At 34.6% G+C, this 22,281-nt stretch overlaps 1 protein-coding gene across 7 annotated transcripts; it reads right to left on the bottom strand.

Moving 5' to 3' along the window:
- Positions 1 to 465: 465 nt before the first annotated feature.
- LOC104223854 (protein PTST homolog 3, chloroplastic) lies at positions 466 to 14,757 on the bottom strand. 7 transcript variants are annotated; one of them, XM_070150886.1, is made up of 15 exons: positions 14,429 to 14,756; positions 12,962 to 13,081; positions 10,020 to 10,156; positions 9,721 to 9,930; positions 8,473 to 8,659; positions 7,975 to 8,038; positions 7,834 to 7,884; positions 7,640 to 7,693; positions 6,716 to 6,835; positions 4,662 to 4,822; positions 3,931 to 3,982; positions 3,673 to 3,709; positions 3,364 to 3,593; positions 1,846 to 1,978; positions 466 to 961 (listed from the first exon to the last, which is right to left on the bottom strand). In XM_070150886.1, exons 1-12 carry the CDS (start codon positions 14,563 to 14,565, stop codon positions 3,704 to 3,706), a joined length of 1,299 nt encoding a protein of 432 aa, XP_070006987.1. In that variant the 5' UTR covers positions 14,566 to 14,756; the 3' UTR covers positions 466 to 961; positions 1,846 to 1,978; positions 3,364 to 3,593; positions 3,673 to 3,703. The 7 variants fall into 7 exon arrangements, with proteins under 7 accessions (XP_070006987.1, XP_009773660.1, XP_009773659.1 ...); XM_009775360.2 differs by lacking the exon at positions 466 to 961 and having other exon boundaries at positions 1,936 to 1,978; positions 3,931 to 3,993; positions 14,429 to 14,757; XM_009775358.2 differs by lacking the exons at positions 3,364 to 3,593; positions 3,673 to 3,709.
- Between the last annotated feature and the right edge of the window lie 7,524 nt (positions 14,758 to 22,281).

Raw genomic sequence — 22,281 nt, 5'->3', positions numbered from 1 at the left:
AGAAAGAAAAGAAAAGACGACATATAACACAAGATGATGGTTCATGGCGAAAATTTTGGAATTAGACTCTAGAATTGAGCTATATAGGGCTTTTCTTTTTTTACTTTTAATCCGCGCCAAAAACTACTTATATTCAATAGCTGAAAAGATATATAAAATTTGTATAATTTTTATATATAACATACATAATATATACATATACAAAAAATATACATTTTTCGGTTATTATTTTGAGAGCGGCTATACGGTGCCATTTTCCCAACTATTATATACGCTTCTGACCATAATCTTGGTCATACATGCCATTTTTTAGCTGCTTGTCCCTCATTCATGTTTGCTTCCTGCCTTCTAGTTTAATGTGGAGATCCCAGGCACAATTAGGTTTTGCAATCTTTGAACAAAAAAATTGCTGAATACTAGTTCTGTTTATGTTTAAAATTAACAAAAAAAAATGTGAACATAGGAGGCATGCAAAGATTTCACTACTGTACAATCAATGGTAATAATTTGTAGGTAAATGTCCTATACAGTTCCATCCGCAGGCAACTATATAAAAAATCATCCTACTGGGCTATATTTTGCTGCCCTGGCTCAACTATATATGCGAATCTCTTTCTGTATTCAAACCTGCTCCAGAAAGAAGGAGCAAAGGCAAAAAAGCTCAAGTGATTTTCCCTCGACAGATTGCTTCTAATGATCAGGAAATAGAAAATACAAAACAACATTGCTTTATTAGAACTCTACAGGCTAAAACTAGACATTTTCAACAGCAGCTGTTATGTTGTGCAAGTAGTCCACTTCCCCGGTCTTCAAATGAGATGAGGCGATTACAAGTAGAAGAAGCACGTGACCTTCAAGTTGCATGGATCAGCTCATTGATTGCAACAACATAAACGCAATTGGACAGCATGATCTTCAAGAATGGATTTCAGACTAGATCCTTCCTACTGATGTGCATAGTCTGCAGAGAAGAGGCGAGGCACGCTTTGGGGGATGGTGGGGGAATAAGTAGTTAGCAAATATTAGGAAGATGTTTAAGAAAATCAACGCTTTTACAGATTAAAAGAGCAAATATATCTTAACTATCACTAGTTTTTCTAATTATACTTACTAAAACAAATATGTTACAGCAAATTGGGGTCAAGAAATTGGTTTAATAATGAGCTGCAAGGTGTACAAAATTAACAGCAATAATATATGGTCAAGTGTAACGTTAAATCTGACTTGTCATTCAAAAGAACACCAGTAATGACAATGATGAGAAGTATTTGGTTACTGAAATAGGTGTTGGAATGTTGAAGTCATCTGAATAAGAAAGCGAAAAGGAAATAGGTGTTGGAATGTTAAAGTCATCTGAATAAGCGAAAAGGTTCTGTAAATTGGTCAGGCAATTACGATACCAAGTATAACTTCAAAATAAAACAGTAGCTTTAACAGCATCATTAGACAAAAAAAAAATAGGGAGAAATTAAGCCCAATATCAACCTCAACTGATACAATTAGCGTGTAAAGAATAATCTACTATGGAGAATGATGGCTTGACAAAGTTATTTAACAAACTCAAGCAACTCACACAATTATCAAAGGGCTACTATCCCTGATCAAACAGTTAGCAAACAACGCCCATCTAAGAAATGTTAGGCCTATAACTAAGTTCTTTTTGTTATGATCTTCAGAAGCCAAGCAATAAGATGCCACAAATATACTGACAACCATAATACCACCAATTTCCAAAGATAGAAATAAAGACAGTGGCATTCCGATCGGGTGAGAGGGGAGTGTTGTAAACAAAGAAACAGAATGCTGGCTCTAACGCATAATTGTTGGAAGAGATTACTGAGGTACCTCTGTATGTGCATGTGGAATGCAATAGCCCAACTCATCTATCAACTCGTAGTACATTATTGTGTATTGCACCTCTTGTAACAGACTCCATTTGGGGATCAGTTGTCCAGTGGCCATCAACAACGAATTTTATCTGTAGGAAATAAAGTCGTTGAACAATGTAAGACACAATCAAACATCTTTAAAGCAGGAGAACAGAAAAGCTGTAATTGAATAATAATGGTAGAAACTTATCAGAGAACTAAACTTGCTTGCTCGTTGTAGGACGTTTTAAATTAAGAAGTCCTTGCTTAAGTGAGATTGTCAGACTATTAAAAGTTAAAGAGTAATGAAATTTCATTTTTCTGGAGTAAAATGGGAAGATTCATTCCAGAACTATACAGCAGCAAACTTCTTCCTAAAATCAAAATGGGGAGCACAATTGCTGCACGTTCATCATAGAACTATGATATCAGAAATGGGCAAAGAATTTAGTGGACCCCTTCAATTAACTCTGAGAAGTCAATCTATTTTCTTCCTTCTGTTTCCTTCGTTCATTTTCATTGCCCTTTTCTCTGTGTGCGTGTGTCTGCCGAGGGGTGGGAAAGGAGAATTTCAATATTATTTTGCTTTGTGGATTTCACCTCAATGACAAGCTGAAAATAGATTCTATGATCCTACTCCAAACATTGCAAACTGGAGCATACCACCCCTGGATCTCTTTTTTGTTTTAAGACTTGGGGGTCGTTTGATAGGGTGCATAAGAATAATGCTGAATAGGGTGTATTAGTAATGCTGGTATTAGTTATGCTTGCATTAGTTATGCTGACATATTTCTTATCCATTATTTGGTTTGATGTATTAAAGCATTGTGTAATTTCTAAAAGAATTGTTTGTTTACAAAAATGCCCTCAAAACCAGTCCATCACTTTAACTTTCTAAATGAAACATATGTTGAGAAATATTTTTATATGAAAAAGTTTTTAAAAAATTATTTAATTTGTCTACCTATATTGTAAAATAGAAGTAAATATTTATTTATAAAAAAGGAAATATGCTAAGTATTTATTTATTTACTAGGGCTATAATTTTATTTCTCACTATTTAAATTATTTTAAACTTCCATCAATATAATAACTAGCATATTTTAATCAAGCATAAATGTTGAAGGACAATTTTGTTTTTAACTAAGCTAATGCTTGCATTAAAACCCATTGCATTGCTAATGCCATTGTTTTCTATGCATTAGTTATGCATAGGGTAATACCAAATAGAATGTATAACTAATGCATAGGTTCAAAATGTCTACCAAACAATGTATTATTAATATACAAAGCTAATGCATGCATTATTTTATCTAATGCATCCTACCAAACGACCCCTTAAAATAAACTGGATACACTTCCAATGATTGATTTTTGCTTCCGCCTTAATAGTCTGAATATTCATATATTTTACTGACTATGTAAAATCTAACGAAGTAACATCATTTTCTTTCTTCTAGCAACGGATTGAGCATATTGAAGACAAAAAGCATACCACATAAACAAGTAAGGCAGCCCGGTGCACGAAGCATCCTGCATTCACGCAGGGTCCGGGGAAGGGCCGCACTCCGAGGGGTGTGATGTAGACAGCCTATCCTGATGCAAGCATCAGTTGTTGATTCCACGGCGCAAGCCCGTGACCTATAGGTCACAACGAGACAACTTTACTGTTGCTCCAAGGCTCCCCTTCATACCACAGAAACAAGTGCTAAATCTAATTTATTACTGCAAGAAAAATACAATGTTTATTTTATCAACACATTCAATGAATAGAACTCCATTGTAGTTATTAGTTTTACTCAACCTCAATTCTCGAATTCACTTGCATGTACTCCTCATGACTGCAAAGTTATGAATATGACTCAGCGAAGAATACCAACAAATGAGCTTAGCGTTTAAGATCTTAACATCAACTAATATTCACCTAATAGAATTGTCTATAGACAACAAATGCATGTCAAGCCAAAGCCAAGTTACTTATTCCAAGTACAACTATGAGGAGAGAAGTGACTGCACATTCAGCTTTATTGCTCTAGCATATTGTAGTCTGTAGATAATGTACCTCATATATCCCTGGATACAGCCATAACACGGTTTTCCAAAGTCGAGGTTTCCTGGAAAGAATCTTTTATCATGTTATTCATAATATTACAGTAACTGTCAAAAAGGATGTTGAGCTCAATATCTAAACAGAATAAATATCACTCAGAGGATTGTCCATAGATTTCTGCTTCTGCATTTACATATTTAAACGACTATTGTAAACAATGAAAATACATGATGAGTCAAAAAATAAGAATAATTCAAGTCTATCAGGACCCGAGAAGTCAACTACATATTAGCACCTAGTAGAATTGTGGGTTTGGGCCCACGTGGGGAGGGGGAGGAATGGCATTATAAGATGTTTGAAATTTGGCACCTACCCGACCAAAGGAGAAAGGAAAAGACATGATGTTTGACATGAGACACTTTCAAAAACCCAAAATGATTGAGGGAATAGGTGAGGAAATCATTCGCAACATCTCTTCTTTTCTCATTCTTTACAAAAGCTTTTACCTTAGAGCTCTTTGCAAATACTAGACGTCAATAATCAAGTTCACAAACTTTCAGCCATGGATATCCTAAGACCATTTGCCAGACTAAGCAATGTGCATAAATAGTCCCAAAATGATAGGAAGAGATGAATAAGAAATAATCTAAATACAATACCACATTTAAGTCAGAAACTAAACACAATTGACACTGATACATTAAAAATCACCCAAAAGATGAAGAAATAGACAGAACAAAAACCTCGTGCCAATGGGATCTACGATATCTGATGATGCTTCTTGGTCAATGGGATCGATGATAGTGGATGATGCTTCTAGATCCATTTTTATTTTATGATGCCACCCGTTGAAGCTGCCAGCCACCTCAACACTTTCCCCATCCACCAAATATTGAAGTTCAACCTAACATAGATAAATGTGCTATATATATAAGCCATAGCTCCACTAGTAGAAAGCCAGATACACTGGTGTGGAATGGAAAGTTGGAGGTGGGGCTCTAGTTTCCAACTTAATTAGGAACTCTTCTATTCTATTTATTGTCTGTTCATTTTTGTTTTGACAAGGACAGAATTGTAGTTAGTTTCAATTAGGGTTTTCAACCATTTAAACACTTGTTTCCTTTTTTTCACTTAAACTAACTCTTGATTTTTTTATTTTTTTTGATAAGGTAAATTATAGTATTAATCAAAAGGGAGAGAACTCCCCAGGAAGTATACCAAAAAGTAGAGAATTTACCTAACTCTTGATTTTCTTAATTCTAAGATCATAATAGGGAAAGTTTCACATTAAAACAACTAGGCTCCCTACTTTTCAATTTTATAGCCCCTATTTCAATTTACAACTAACTAGCCCAAAAATAATAGGCTAAGATTCAACATCCAACTCTAATAAGTTCTCAAAATTATTATTTAATTTTTAAAAAAGATTCCTCAAACTTTTAAGTTAATTTTCGAATCAGTAACTGCGACTCAAATATTAGCTCAACAAACCAAATTCATTTGGGTGGTGAAAATTAAATTTTTAACAAGCTTAAATATGTGGGTTTAAATTCCGAATTTGATTTTGTGAGAAATTTGGATAGGGTGTTATTTAGATTTGTTAGAAATAGTATAAGGAGGTTGTATATAAAATTTAAAGTCATTTAATGGAGATTTGGACTGGTTTTGAACAAGAATTGCAACTGAAAATCGTGGAAGAAGTTTGTCAATAGACGCTTGTATAAAGGTGTGTAATAGTGTATAAGGTGTGTTTCTACACTCATATACACTATTATACAAGATTATACATAATTATACAAAAAACCTGACATCGTCTTCTTCCTTGCGTTTTTTCTGAAATTTAACTCAAATCTTGCTCAAATCTACTCCAAATCACTTCAAATTTAAATTTCGAACTCCTTTTGATATTTTCAATCAATTGGAACAACACTCAATCCAAACAACTAACAAATTCAAAAAACCCCATTTTCGAAAGCAAAGCTTTGAATGGTCTTCATTGGTGGACTTCTACTCTTCCAACAACAACAACCCAGTATAATCCCACTTAGTGGGGTCTGCAGAGGGTAGTGTGTACGCAGACTTTACCCCTACCCTGGGGTAGAGAGGTTGTTTCCAAATAGACCTCCAGCATCCTTCCCTCCAAGAACTTCCCACCTTGCTCTTGGAGAGACTCGAACTCACAACCTCTTGGTTGGAAGTGGAGGTTGCTTACCATCAGAGCAACCTCTCTTGTCTATTGCAACCAGGTGACACAAGAGGAGAAGCAGAAAATACGCGGCCCCTTGAAGCATATGTAGAAGATGTGAGAAGAAGAGAAAGTGAAAGCAATGGTTGTGAGAACACAGATTTATCTCCATAGCTTTAGAAGCAATGGTTGTAAGAACACAAATTTTGAATTTGCTGGTGCTTTCAAAATATGTACAATGTGGGCTAGATGGGGTAAAACTTAAAAACATGGGCCGTTTTTTGTTATGGTGTGAAGTCATGTGTATTTTCTTGTAATTCTTTCATCATAATATTCTTGCTACTTCTGTTGTGTCAAATATACTACCCTGATCAGTCTAAGTCACGCTCCAGTAACAGAATATCATGTTTTTCCTTATTTAAATGATATTACCTCAAATGAAGCCAACATCTTTGTAAAACATCTGGTAGATATACCTTGTGAAGTTGATAAAACGTCATTTCCCACAGAAGTCGGATCAATTTCCCAATTATTTTTTCTTAATATATTGGTTGCAGTGGCCAAGAATCTTGAAAATTCAGGAAATGTTAAAACAAGAAGTTGCTTGAATACCTCCTTCAGTCCTGAAAGGCTATCTTCAGTGGCATCTAGCTCTGCATCTTTTTCCGAAATTAGTTTTTGTGCTTCGCTGATTTCTCTTTCGGCTTTGATTTGCAAAATAGACAGTAAGCGCTGAAAGTAGAAATATAATAAAATTACACTTTTCCACTTCAAGAAGAACAGATTGTTCTTTTGAGTAACATGTTAACAAGTATCAACTTTATGGTAAAATTCCAACTATCACAGTAACATATGATCCGAATAGCTGATATGAAACACCAAAAATATAAACTAGTTCAATTCCAATGCCACAACAAGTTTACAAGAAAGAACAGTCAAGTTTCCCTTACCCAACTGTGTTAATTGTGTTTAAAATGGTGATATCAAAATGTCAAGTAACACTTACTCCCTCCACTTCAATTTTAAGTGTCTTAGTTTGACTGCACGGAGTTTAAGAAAATAAAAAAGATTTTTGAATCTTGTGGTCCTAAAGTAAAGATGTGTGTAATATACCAAAATGCCCTTTGAATCTTTTGGCATTAAACATGCCATGTAGGCTGTTGGGTTTGAAGAGTTACCAAATACAGAAAGAGGCTTTCTTTTTTAAATAGACTTAAAGGGAATTAAGACACAGATTGAAATGGGGGGAGTAATATATTACAAGTTCATAAGCCAATAGTTAAGAGTTAAGATAACACAGAAGGATGGCAACAGAGTGGCAACATGTCAGCGTGCAGCCTTTTTTTTGAGAAGGTAAAAAGCCTTTCGTTCATGTCAAAATATTTCTCTGAGGATCTGAGCTTTTCTCTCTGCCATGTAAAAAGAAAATATTCACTACTCTCTACTACCACAAGACAAGATAGCAGTTAGGTCCTTGTAATTTGATCAAATTTTCTTTTCCCTGAAGAATGGGAGGAGTAAGAAGAAACATTATACCTTTTCCTCTTCAATCTGCTGCTTCAATTGAGTTAACTCCAGCTCCTTCTGATGCTAAGAACAGCAAAAAACCATTTAAGGCATAGGTTATTCTTATGGAAAAGAATATATATAAAATAGCTTCGTACAAAAGGAAAATTGAAGCCAAGTGAGGTAAGTAAAATTTCAACAGTAAATTATCCAAAGAGTGGTACCAGCATGAACTTGAGACGATTAATTTCAGCTTGATTCTCCACTTTTTGGGGCTAACAGATAAAATGTGAAAGCAAAGGAAATTCCAAGTCAAAAGTGGCATCAAATAAAAAACAAACAATCAGAATGAAGAATTTTAGCACCTCAACATCAGCACTATTTCTCCCTTCAGCCATGGTTAACTCTTCAGTTGAAAGGCTATTATTCCTACAAAAATCAGGGTGCATTCAGATAGAGAACAAGAAACGTCTTCAGTTCAATGCCTGAAGTGTAATCGTAGAGCTAGTAAAAAACAAACAATTCATAGACAAGAAGTGAACAGGAAATCTGAACTTTCAAAGAAGAAAAACTTATCGGCTAGTTGATTGTGTAAAAAAAACATCAAAGTGGATTTATTGAATCAGCAAGAATGAGACACAAAAAGAATTTCAATGGTTTTATATATACGTCAAACTATTTCAATTTCATCCTGCATCAAGTTTAACTAAACTACTAAAGCATGACCGTATATAGGTAAATACAATTGCAAAAGATGAAGCGAGGCCGATGAAGAACCCAAAGATAGTTTACTGAAAGCCCAGTGGAAAAATGAAGAACCTATAAGTTCAGATGAAAGCATAAATATTGCAAGAAATGCATACCTTATTCGGAAACTCTGCCCACTAGGATGTTCAACATGCTGGGTTGATCGTGGCATGGAATTTCCATTAAATGTCTCAGCGCCATTACCGTTAGGAGTAGTAGATTCTGTTTTTACAACATTCTGTCCTACAACAGATCCCTCCACTTGCTCGGAACCTCTTTCATTGAAAATTTCGAAGCCAATATCTGTAAAATCAAGCAAAAGCAGAACAGTTAGATTTACTCAAAAAATTTGGATCTCATTTCAGAATCAGAAAGATTTACTCAAGCTCACATAACCAGAACTTAACAGTTCGCCAAGGCCTTAGACAAAGATTAGTAGCTGGAAACTAGCATTTGAGGAAAGACTGAACAGCAGATACAATATGCATCAAAACTACATATAGGTCAATGTTTTTACATTAGGCAAGAGGAAGGTGTACGTCTCAAAGGTAGCATTTTGCAGAAAATCAAATAAGAACACAGAGCATGGAAATAGAGATGACTCCTTATCTACTTTTAAGGAGTTAGTTTTATTCAAAATTTAAGTTCATAGGAGTAGAAGAAAATTTAAAAAACTAATATTTAGACGATGTGTAGTTGATTCGATGATTGTCAGTATTTTTGTATAAAGTTGGTTTGATAGAGAAGAAGAATGTTACGTCATATTTTGGATTGGAGGGAAAGAAATAGGAGAGTGTTTGGGGTAGAGAAATTCTCTTGTTTTAGAAAATTCTTTTTGTAAGAATTTCCTACCCAGAAGTTCGATTTTTTTTTTCTTTGACCTGGTTTACTGCAACATCTTACAAATGAGACATGTTTATTGTTTTTACTCAAACTTCTGGAGCACCCACGAGGTTCCTGTATGTATAGGTAATGGGATGCTTGTTTTGATAAACAAATTTGTGTAAGATTCCGTACTTTTTGTAAACTCTTGTATACTGGAGTTTTGCTCCTGTACATCAATAAAATCTTCACCTTATCGACACACACAAAAGAAGATCAAAGCTTAGATTGAGTTGCTACTAATTTTGAATTCAGGAGACTTCAAATGGTTTGGGACCAAAAGGGAAACGTGCAACATGGATGAATTGGAGTACCAAGTATTATCACCATAAACTACCTGAATACCAAGTCAGTGAACCAAGATAAACATGAGAAGAAGAGAGTGCGGTATGGATGGATCATATCTTGTTTCTATCGAACAAATGTAGCAAGCGCACTTCTCATGCAATTAAAGGTAAGTACCCTCGAGTAGCATCGCTTACCCTCTACACTATCCAGTTCTCCATTCTGAATAAAATTGGCCACCTTTTCTTCCAAGGAGGAATAGCGTGAAGGTTCTTGAACACTAGAATTTTGCTCATCAGACTTCAGCATACTGTCATTGTTTGCATCATTCGTGTAGTCAGCTACTGCAGAAGCTTCACTTGGTAAGGAAACATCATGAGCCATGTCTATCATCTTTCCATCCTGACCTTTTAAATTAGGAGGTTGTCAATCAGAAGAATCCAAAATGGGCTATGTTGTTAGAACCTAAAATACACAGGGCCCAAGAACTGCTGACCTGACGATTCATCTCCAATTTTTTCAACAAGGCCATCCTCTTCACTGCACTCATCATAGTTTGGTAGCTTGGAGGTTGAGAGAAGCTCCCTGAGAAGTTTATAACCTCTTCTTCTAACAATGTTCGCGAGGTCTTGCCTGTAGGATGTATGAGAAAACCACATAGCTAAAGCTTAGACTTGTTTCTTGACCTGGGAGAGAGAGAGAGAGAGAGAGAGACTCTAAAAAGAAGTAAGGAACAGCGAAATAGCTTGCTTGATGAAGTTTAACTCTCATTATTTTTATCCTAGTGGTTCAAGTAATGCGTCAACTTCATAGTCATAACTTCGCCTGTTATTGCTTGCATAATAATTCAAGATCTGCATGCTTGGCCCATATTCTTTTTCTTTTTTTTTTTTGATAAGGTAAATTGTATTAAACCAATAGAATGGCCCATATTCTTCTTGCAGAAATGATCTAAAGATCTGGTTCTTAAAGACTTAAAACCCCAAAAAAAATTGAACTGTTTGCACTTTGTCAAGTTCCCTTTATTAGAACAGGGGGGTCCATATCCAAGAGACGAACAACAAAGAAAGATGAAAATAGAAGGCAATAGAAAGAATCAACACGCATACTTTCTCATAATGACCTATGCATGCGCTATAGCTCTTACATGTACATTTCTACGTCCTCTCTTTGCTTCAATTCAATTTTTTTCTCTTTTTACTGAATCAGATATAATGGTGCTTCAATCCAATTTAGTTCTTATAAAGAGTTATTAACCTGAGTGTTGGGAGTTGATATCCCCTCCTGCATTTTCTCGGATTTTTTCTATCAGTCTCCTGCATTTTCTTGGAATTGTAGCTTATAATCTTCTTATTTCCTCTTTCCTTGCAAACGACTGAACCGAAAGTTAGAGGCTTACAAGAAAAAGTTATCTAGTAAAATCTTCAATCCGGAGAACGTACCCTAGTCCTGATAGCTCCAATATACCGATGGACATTACTTAATATTACATACTCTATTACACCAATTTATATTTAACTAAGTCCAAGTTTAACTATTTGACACTCTTCCTCAAGTGAGTGCATACATCTCGTATGTATCAAGCTTGCAACATATATTATAATTGATTCATGAATAGACAAAGTACTTGGTGAATAATTTGCAAAACTAATCCTTTGACATTACAATTTAGTGTCAATATGTATATATTTTGAATTATCTTTATGTGCTTGGTTCCCATGAAACATTGGATCTGGTGCAACATAAAGTGCGGCTGATTATCTTTAAGAAGTTCCATATGGTAGCCTCCTCAAGATTTAGTTCTTCAGTAATTGTATTCATCCATATTTGTTTGTAAATTGCCACCACCATCGCCCGATTCTACTTCTAGGCTAGATCTCACAACGACATTTTGTTTCTTTCTCTTTGAAGACACTAAATAATAGTAACACGCAGTGGAGAATCCACTAAAAAGTGACTATTCCTATCTGTATCTAGATAACCAACAATCTAATCATGTCCTCAATTAACAATCAAGAAAAAAAATCATGTCGGCGATTCTCGAAGAGTAGTGCCTCACTGAAGCAAATTTTGTGTACTCAATGAAACAATAACTATCTTTCTATCCCAATGAGTACCACTGGAACTGACTTATAATACTAAACACAGATGCCTGAATTCTTTTATAGCACACTTTACAATCTATATCTTACATTAATGATTAATCCTTGAAACTTTAGAACGTGCACAACTACACATGTACATATTATAATAATTCTAAGCCTAACTATCTGGCAATAATCTAACTATACACTCTCACATACCCTAGTGCACCATGTTTGTTCAACTTCACCTCTTTAGCTTCATTTGTCTCTTGGAATAAAAGAGTTCTATCCAGCAAGCAACCTTCACAAGGTCCAAGTCATGGTCTAGCAACATTTCTACACCATGACAAACTCTTGCGATCCTATGTGAAAGCTAAGTAACAACTTGTGAGGTTGTGCCACATGTCCAGAAATTTAAGAGCATTTGAACATGATTTGGTTGAAATTTAAGGCCAACAAAAAAGGGGTATTTGAAGTTGAAGATGAAAAAGGGTACTTGGATTTTGGAAGTTGAATTTGGAAACCTAACTTGAGAACTGCTTCTCTGGTTCACAACCATGGGTCCCACCTATGATTATATGTATAATGGTAGAGATAAAATTCTTGTGGCCTCTGCCTAATTCATGGTAATGTGGTCAGGAACCAAGGATGAGGGCATCGGACACAGACGCAAAAATGATTCTAAATCTACAAATTTGTATCAGCATTCCATGCATCTTGTCCAGTGGCACCTATGTATGCTACACTAATGCATTCACTTATCGAAGTAAACATTAAAAAAATATTCATAAATTTTCTCCACTAGACAAGTTTGATAGAATTTCACCTTTTCCATATGCATGCACTTTGCTAAAACAAGTGCAAGAACACTGGAGAAGAAGTTATGCGGATGAGAACGGCTGCTTATGCAGTTAATTCATGAAATTGATTCATTTGTAGCTAAAAATTTGATTGTGCCAGAAATTTTTCTTATTTACCAGGTCACGTTAACATGTAAGATCCTAGAGAAGACCAATCCTAAAGGAAAAAACAGTTAGTATCTTCTTTCTCGCTCCAACCAAACATTGGGCACATCACAGGAAAACTAAAAGCTAGAAGTAGCTACTAGCTCCCACACAAATAACTCCGTTTTTCCTATGTCATTTTACCTAGTTGCTATATACATAGTAAGAGATTCTTTTTCACTGCTAACCTTTAGTTAGATATTGCCATGAATGAGGTCCATCTCTGTACACATACATCTTTTATCAAATAGCTTTGAATCCTTTAACTGTACAAATGTTACATTAAAGCTGCAAAATGAAACAAAAATGGAAAATGAAAACCAAGAAGTTAAATGGCATTCAAATCACACCTTCCGTGCAGTGACAGCTCCTTCATGGTGGGTATATGATCCTCAGGAAGTCCAACAGAAGATAAAAATTCCCTGATGTCGTTGCAGAGATCAACATTGCTTTTCACCTTCCGACTTGCACTGTACCCACCAAAACCAAGAAAAAGAACACCAAACACCCATCTCAGTAAGAGCAAGAAACCAAGATTCTCATAGCTAATAAGTTAGTATCGAGAACTAAACGCTAGACACAGTACAGTAAAGAAACTTAGATAAAACAAGAGTACACCCAAATGGGTAATGGAAAATAATCTGAATTTATTCTTGAGGCACAATTTCAATAAAACAACTCGCATTAGTGCATTCAAAGATTTTCAAAAGTTAAAAAAGTCGGTCACAAGAACCAAACCACAAGCACAGCAGCAAACAAGGAACATAGATAAAACCAATATACAGTCAAATGGGTGATGAAAACGAAACTGGAATTTTTTATTGAAGCAAAAGTAACCAAGATTTGAAGAAAAAACACTCATATTAGTGCATTCAAAGTCTATCACAGCTAGAAAGGTTAGTGTCAAGAACAAATCTACAAGCATAGTATCAGTATCAAGAACCAAACTACGAACACAGTATCAGTACCAAGAACCAAACTACAAACATAGTATGTGTCAAGAACCACATGTTGGAATTTGGAGCTATGCTAATTGGTTATAGCCTGAAAGGATAGTGACGTGACCCAAGTGGTGGATTAAATAAAAGGCCTGATTAGTATTTTCATGTGTGTGGATAAGCGAGGCCCAATAGCTATTGGATGTGATGGGTAGGCACTCTTTATAAATAGAGGCCAACCCGCTTTCCCAAGTTATCCGAAAAACTCTAGCATATCTATTCTTGAATACGTAGTATAGCAGTTGACGTCCCATCAGTCGTGTTCTCTGAACCGAGAGCGTTTTTTTTCTTTGGATAACTGTAGCGTCCGGGCAAGCTTGTGCACAACTCATTAATTTCATGGGATACCTGCTAACTCCCACCAGCAACAGGTACCAGGCTTAACTGTCGTTTGCTATCGCTGCTAAATCAATGGAGTTGAATGGTATGTGTATCTAACCCTAACATAAGATTATGTTCATATGTCTATATAATTATATCTTAATCTCTGCTATGGTAGTACCTAATTAATCTTACATCACAAATAGTACACTCAAGAAACACAAAATATAGCCAAAAGGGTAATGAAAAAGAACCTGAATTTTTTTATTGAAGCACAAACAAACAAGATTTTTGAAGCAAAAGCACCACATTAGTGCATTCAGAGACTCTCGGAGCTAAAACGTCAGTACCAAGCACCAAACTACAAACATAGTATCAGTATCAAGAACCAAACTACAAACATAGTATCAGTATCAAGAACCAAACTACAACCATTTTACACTCAAGAAACGTAGAAAAAAACCAAGAAAAAAGCAAAAAGAGTAATGAAAAACGAACCTGGGTTTTTTAATTGATGCACAAATTGCTGGTTTTGAACGGTAAGCAAGAAGGTAATGGTGACGAGTGCAGCAGAGAGAAGTAGGGAGAGGAGAAAAGAAGACTAATTTGGGAAAGTGGAAGAGAGTAGTAGCCATTATGGGGTTTGCAGCATTTGAAAATTTGGGAATTTTTGGGTTATGAAGCAAACTGAATAATAAGCTATTAGTAGCATGACAACTTTGTGAGAAGGAGACAATGTCTTTCTTGGATTGCTTTCCACATAATTCTGGGAATGAGTTTCTTTTTTTCTTTCCACACAATTATGATTTGCCTATTTGTACGAAATGAATATGAAAAGGCTGTTGTCCTTTCTCTTTGGATTTAACACAATGTGAAAAAGTTTTGTGCTATTAAATTGGTTTTTGCCCGCTTTTTTTTTTGGTTTCCCGCCCATGTCTGCTACCCGCCTTGGAGCTCGATTATATTCGAAATTCCGGATTAGTTAAGGGAAGAACAGTTTCATCCACTACATCACATATGGTTTTTGCCCGCTTTAACACATACTCCCTCCTTTTCAATTTAAATGAAATAGTTTAACTTGTCACGAAGTTTAATAGAAAAGAGGGACATTTTTAAATTTGTGGTCTTAAAAGCTTACGAGTAAAAACTTTGTGGAGCCTTGACATTTATGTGATTATAAAAGTTTCTCAAATGAGAAAAGTTTAAAGTTGAATTATTTTCAATTATATAAATGTGTCATTCTTTTTTTAATAAACTAATAAAAAAAGTGTGTTACCTAAATTGAAACAGAGTGAGTAACTTATAAGCTTTTCCTAATAGCTTGTTTCTTTAAATACAATATATGTTTTGATTGTTATAAATTAGTGTTATCGCGTCATTACCTTGTTTCTTTCTCTCATTTTTGTCCTTTCTTATTATTAGATAATTAAATTTTATCGTTTACCCCACCTTTTTGTATAACAATTTTATCTCGTACCTTATTTTTTTAATAATATTGCAAGTTTATTTTTCATACTATTGGTGTGTGACACCATGAAACAACGGTAAATAATACAATACATCCAAATATCCCGACTGATTGTTCGCATTTGATCTCAGGTACTCTATTACACTTCCTAAATAGGGGCTTTTTTCACCTTTCACGGTACTTGTACGTTATTGGTCATTGAGGAATACTTAAGCTTATATGCATCAAAATAATACATTACAATACAATATAATATTATATGATACATTAGGAAACGATACACCACAAACCCTCCGAACAATTTGTAAGTTATCGTGTAAAATTTCAGCTACTAAAAGTTAAGCTCGTTTCTTGTTGCTATGCCTAATAACTGAAATTGTAGTATTTACAATCTTGCTTGTCAGTTGTGACAATGCCTTGCTTTTAATTTAGTTCACAATGTTCATTTTCGATTTTACTGTGTATTTACATCTTCCGCATTATTTTATAGAAGATGGTCATTTTACTTGCTAAATAATTTCTTGCATGAATAATTCAGTAGATAAGAAGTAGAAGTCACATTTTGAATTTCTTTTTTTCATGAAAGAAAAAAGGTATGTAGCCTATCGGTGGAGAAGCCAGAACTTTCATCAACGGGTGTCAAAATATAAAAAATTAGATATACCAAAAAGTTTAAGAAAGTCAACATATAATAAATATACATCAAACAAAAAAAAAATTATCTAGCAATACAATGTAATTTTCCGGCAATCGACACCCCTTGATTGTGGCTCCACCACTGTAGCCTGTTGTATTGTCATAATTGTTCACAGATAAATAAGCAGATTGAGCTAAGCTTTTCCAATCATGTAAAATTGTAATATGATTAATTTTTCTATATTTTAGAAGAGCAATACTTTCGACATATCTGTTTCAAATCTTTTTAAAGAAGCTTGAGGGCAATTCAGTCATTTTCTAGCAGTTCTATACGTGCCCTTTTGTGTGCTCCCCAGATACTACGTGTAGCTTTTAAGCTACTCCCACATGTACGCTTCGCTTTTCTTCTCTTCTAATATATCGTAGACAATGGAGTTACGAGCTTAGAGCTCGTTTGGATGGGTTTGTTTTAACTAATTTTTAAGCCAAAATAGTTTTTTTAAGCCATAAGTTAGGGAATTATAACTTTTTGCTTTTGACTTATTTTTATCATTTTAGCTTTTACTTTATCCAAACACTGCATTGCTCAGATTTTCTACTGTCTTGGCAAATCTCTTCAACTTGCAGGTAAATTTCTTACTCTTTAAAATTAACTTTGTTGTTACCTATGTGTTTTTTCTCCTTTTTTTGTTCCAATTTGTTTCAACCCACATACTATTCTTTTTATATCAATGGCAATGGAGGTTTACCGCAAATTCATAAAAATAAACTGAATTAAAGACAGATTTGTCTATATTCAAGAAGATCCGAAAATTTTGGAGTTAGGGTTTTGATGAATAAAATTGGGGGAAGCGTTTTTTTTTTTCTTGTGGAGATGAATTGAAATCAAGAGTTCTGCTTTGGTTTATTCAATTTCTTTCAAAACTTGTATTGCAAATGTTTGTCTTCTCGCTCTAAAGTGTAGTTGCAACTACTTTTTTTTCCTCCTTTTTTCTTGGTTCTTCCTTGTGTTTGGGTCATTATTAGTTTCGAAATTTAATGGTTCCTGATATCTTCTCTCATTTTTTCATCTTTTTCCCCCTTTGTATTATTCGGCTAATTTTGAAGTTTAGTGATTAAAATTTTCCTTTTCGCTTGTCGGGTTATGGCGTGTCCAGTAGTCATCTGCTTCATTTTTGCAGGATCCATTGATGGTGTACATAATGGTATGTATATGTGCTGCTAATTGCTTTTTATTATTATTTCATATATAGTTGGTATTTTTTCCACAACCAACTATGCAACCGACCAGCCGTCTCATTCTTTTCATGACCCAATTCTGATTCCTTAGGTAAAAACCTCTGATGTGGAGGTGTTTGATAAAAAAACTTCAATGAATTGGATTTTCTATTTGATTTCTTATGCATTTGTAGTCTTTTCCATCCTTCGAGGTAAGGGAGAAAATAGAAAATCGCTAGCGAATGTTTTATACAATTAGCACCTGTAGGTTTTTACACCTCTATCATGTTTTCTATTTTCACCATAGAGCATGGGAGTTATAGCTACAGAGCGAGATTTGTGGATTTTGGTTGTAACTATTTGTATTTCATGTCTTTCATTTATTCTTCACGAATGAAAGAAACTGAATTTTCACGAATTAATTAAAGTGGAACTGAAAATTTAAATCCAGTGTAAAGAATTTCAGAAAATTCAAATTTATTATTGATTTTCCTTGTCATCCGCGAAGAAACTCCTTGCAGTGTAACTATAAATTGAGCCTGATTTGCTGAATTCCATGACTTTCAGATACAATCACTAGGTGATGAAGCAGTCTATTGTTTGATTATAGATATCATCTGCTGAAGCTAAGAATCTCATTAGCCATGTAAGCTGATTAGAAGATATTCATAAGTTATGTGAAGAATTATGCTGATGATGTAGCTATATTTGTTTGTCATGTATCTTACGAAGGACATTTCAAAGAGGCGTTCCCTTCAGGAGATCTTGGACCACCCTTGAATAATTAAGACAGCTAATCCGAATGGAGCCTGCTAAAAGTAATATTTTCGCATACTGCTCTCACCTCGAGTCTTTCAGCCCGTTTGCACCTGTTGAATAACGTCCAGCATCACAAAGTTTGACAGAAGATTCGTAGTAGACGTCAAATTCTTGAGAGTCTATACCTCTTGTGCAGGCAGATGGCAGAAATATTGAGGTTGCAGGAAATGAAGTCACCAACGAGATCTTTTGAGAATTTAATAGGCTGGATCTAAGGGGAATCTGATGGGAGACATTTGTTATTGAAACACAAAATTAAGTGAATTTTCCTGAAGCTATAGAATTTGGTAAGTGATTTCTACTGTAAATCAAACATATAGCTGCTTTTTCATTTTCAACCAAATGAATCTCTAATCAGATCATTACTGCAGTAAGTTGTGAATTTATTTATATGCCTAAAGCAATTGATTTCAAAGTATATATTTGTTTAGCTTTTAATATGCCTGAATATTTTTTATATCCATTAAGTATCAAGTTTAATATTTGTAGGGGCAACGAATCTGTCATATCTGCTTGACGAAATTGATATTCACATTTACAAGGTTAAAGAGGAAGCTTTTAGTAGGAGAGACATGACCTTGAAAAGGTATCGAAGTGGTTGGCTGTATGTCGGCGATGAGTACCGGCTGGAGGAGTACAAGAGGTTGGAAATTATGTTGTGTTTTTAGCTGCTTATGCATATTTCTGCACTGTCACACCTCCTTTTTCCGCCCCCGCAAGGGGTGAAGAAGTTTTTCCAATTAAAGGACAATCGAAACGGGATTTGTTTATTTATTTCAGAGTCGCCACTGGGGAGATTTAGGGTGTCCCAAGTCATCGGTTTAATCCCAAATCGAGGAAAAAGATGACTCTGTTTAACAGTCTGCGCACCAGAAATCCGGATAAGGAATTCTGTTAACCCGCTAGCACGGTTGCTCAACTGTCATATTCGGCTTGATTATCTGATTTTAACAATTGTGCACTGATGTGCAAATTATAACTCTTTTACCGCTTTTATTATTATTATTATCATTATTTTACCAAAGAATTGCAACGTTGTGAAAATGTATCTCGAACCACGTCACAATCAATATACTCGTGGTCGTCGACACATTTTTGACTCCGTTGGGATTTGGATTTGGGTAACATCAATGTACACCTGATTTTAGGGAAGTAAATTATTAAAGGCGCGCCTAGAGCGACTAGCGCACAGTTGTTTTGGGAAAGGGCCGAGAAATTCACTAAGCGGTCGATCCCGAAGTCTAAGTAATTTTATGAACACATATAGAGGGCCCCACAACTTATGTATTTTTGTTTGTCGAGGTTTCTCATTTATTCATATATATTTTTTTTTAAAGAATTACAACATCATGGGAACGCGCCTCTAACCACGTCACAATTAATGTACCCGTAATTATCGACACATTCCGACTTCGTTGAGACTTGGATTTGGGTCACATCAATGTACGCCCGATTTTAAGAAGGTAAGATTAATTAAAGCGCGTACCTAGAGAGACTAACGCGTTGTTATTTTTGGGGAAAAGCCGTGAAGTTCACTAAGCGACCGACCCCAAAGTCTATCCACTTATTATGCCCATTTATTGAGGGCCCCGCAACTTGTAATTTATTTGGCGAGGCACGCCTCATTTTTATTTTAAAGGATCATCCTATAGTTACTATGTTTTTCTATTTTTGCCTCCGTCTTTTTTAAAAATAAAGAAAAGATACTACCTAATTAGCACGTTTTTGGGTCCTTACTAAATACCCAACTAATGGTTTAATGGAAACAACCAAGCCTCATTGAGGCTTGCAACGTCTGTGCCTTTTGTCACACCTCCTTTTTCCGCCATCGCGGGTGTACAGGAGTTTTTTCCAATTAAAGGACAGTCGAAACGGGATTTGTTTATTTATTTTAGAGTCGCCACTTGGGAGATTTAGGGTGTCCCAAATCACCAGTTTAATCCCGAATCGAGGAAAAGAATGACTCTGTATTACAGTCCGCGAACCAGAAATCCGGATAAGGAATTCTGTTAACCCAGGAGAAGGTGTTAGGCATTCCCGAGTTCCGTGGTTCTAGCACGGTCGCTCAACTGTTATATTTGGCTTGATTATCTGATATAATACGTATTATAAACTTATGTGCAAATTTATCCCTTAGCCGCTTTTATTATTATTATTATTATTTTTTATTTATTGTTATTATTTTACGAAGAATTGCAACATTGTGAAAACGTATTTCAAATCACGTCGCAATCAATGCACCCGTGATTATCGACACATTTCGACTCCGTTGAGATTTAGATTTGGGTTACATAAATGCACACCCGTATTTAAGAAAATAACATTATTAAATACGCGCCTAGAGCGACTAGCGTATCATTATTTTGGGTAGGGCCGTGAAATTTGCTAAAACGGCTCCTCCCTAATTCTAAGCGATTAAATGTACATTTATTGAGGGCCCCGCAATCTATACATTTCATTAAGCGAGGCTCATCTCATTTATTTTAAATGGACAAATCTTAAAACGACTACATTTTTCTATAAAAATTAGTCTCTAAAATAAAGAAAGAAAATCCTAATTAATTACTAGCTTTTTATTATTTTAAGAAAAATGACATGCTAATTGCTTGATTAATACAAATATTGATGAAAAAGGAATTTTACTCTTAATTTCGAAATTATAAATAAAATAAAAATTCAACAACTAATATTCAAAATAAACAAATATAGCTAGATTAAAATTCAGCATTGTTATTTTTTTAAAAAAAAATTATTGAGATTAATTATTCACAATCATTTGAAACTAGATTTAACCATAATTACTAAAGCTTATTAGAAAGTTTATTAGACTTAAACGTTCTCTTAATCTTGCTTAAGCTCAAGTCATGCCTTAATGCCTAATTTACGATGTTTAATTTAAATTCGTGTCTTAGCTAAATTTAGCTACTTGTTCATGATCAACCTATAATCTTGAAGCCTTCATAACTAGTGAATTAACCTATTTTGCCGAACTGATTTATTACAGACTAACTTATGATATTATTTTCTTATTCCAGTTATTATTTAGTAATTCATGAAATAGCTTAAATACAATCAACAAAAGGAACAAAGAAAAAACGAAATTAAAACTTCAAATTTTCATTCTTCATATGTATTCACGCTTCATATTTCGGATTACAATAAACAACTTTTCAGTTGTGTACCTGATATTGGAAGCAAAAGAAAATGAATATGAGAGTCAGCAGCAGCAGGAAATCAGTACAACACAGCAACAATAGCCCAGCAATAGTAACAACCCAGTAACAGACCGGTGGAGTAGTAATAAAAAAAAAACAAAAAAAAGCTTCCAGCTTTTATGAAACAACAATTAATTCTGATTTCAAATAACAAAAGAAAACAGAATATTTTTTTTAGTTTTTTTTTTATATTTGAAAGCTTAAATATTTTTCGGAATTTTCTATCTCTTAAATGTTCAGCCCTTTTCTCTCTCTTATTTTCAGATTTGTTTCTCTCTCCCGTTTTTTTCCTGTCTGTGTATTTCTCTTGTCCTCCCTTTTTATTCTGATTTCAAGACTTCTTATAACTCATCCCATAAATCTTTCCATTAATTAAAATCAATACTTTTTCTCTACCCAACCTATTATCTTCCCACTCATCTCCATTACATTAAATAAACATATCACACCACCCCATTATATTTTGTCCCCCATGCCTAACATAAAATAATACAAGATTCCCCCCACTAAATTTTGTCTTGTCCCCCCTTTATATTAAACAACTATATCACAACCCACCCCATTTCATTTTGTCCCCCATGCTTCATATAAACAATTACAAAATGTACAATTCCTAAACTACCCCTCCGACCCTATTGCAAATTACTATTTTACCCCCGAAAGTACTATAAATTACCAAACTACCCATCAGCTATAACACATCAATTAATCAAACTTAACCAAAATATAGACAATATGATTAATTTCTAACAATGTTCAAACAACAAATTTCATGAACATGATTTCTTCAACATTTCAACAACAAATCACATGAACACAAATTGAACAACAAAGAACAACTAAAATTTGATTGAACAATATTCTAGCAACAAACAATCCTATTTTCGGATTCAACAACAACAACAAACAAGTATATTTAGATTTCTAAATTCAATAATATTTGAACTTAAAATCAACTACTCTAACAACATTACAACAAACAATTCCTATATTAA

This window comes from Nicotiana sylvestris, chromosome 7 (assembly GCF_000393655.2).
Source record: "Nicotiana sylvestris chromosome 7, ASM39365v2, whole genome shotgun sequence".
Lineage (NCBI taxonomy): Eukaryota > Viridiplantae > Streptophyta > Magnoliopsida > Solanales > Solanaceae > Nicotiana > Nicotiana sylvestris.
This window is presented reverse-complemented; position numbering and strand designations above follow the sequence as displayed.

What these genes read in the sequence shown, in the direction of transcription:
- LOC104223854 (XM_009775358.2), bottom strand. Translation starts at nt 14,565, where the DNA reads ATGGCTACTACTCTCTTCCACTTTCCCAAATTAGTCTTCTTTTCTCCT. An exon ending in AGAACTGGATAGTGTAGAGG is followed by an intron (nt 8,660 to 9,720) that starts GTAAGCGATGCT and finishes TTGATTTTACAG; the next exon opens with ATATTGGCTTCGAAATTTTC. An exon ending in GAAATAGTGCTGATGTTGAG is followed by an intron (nt 7,885 to 7,974) that starts GTGCTAAAATTC and finishes TTTATCTGTTAG; the next exon opens with CCCCAAAAAGTGGAGAATCA.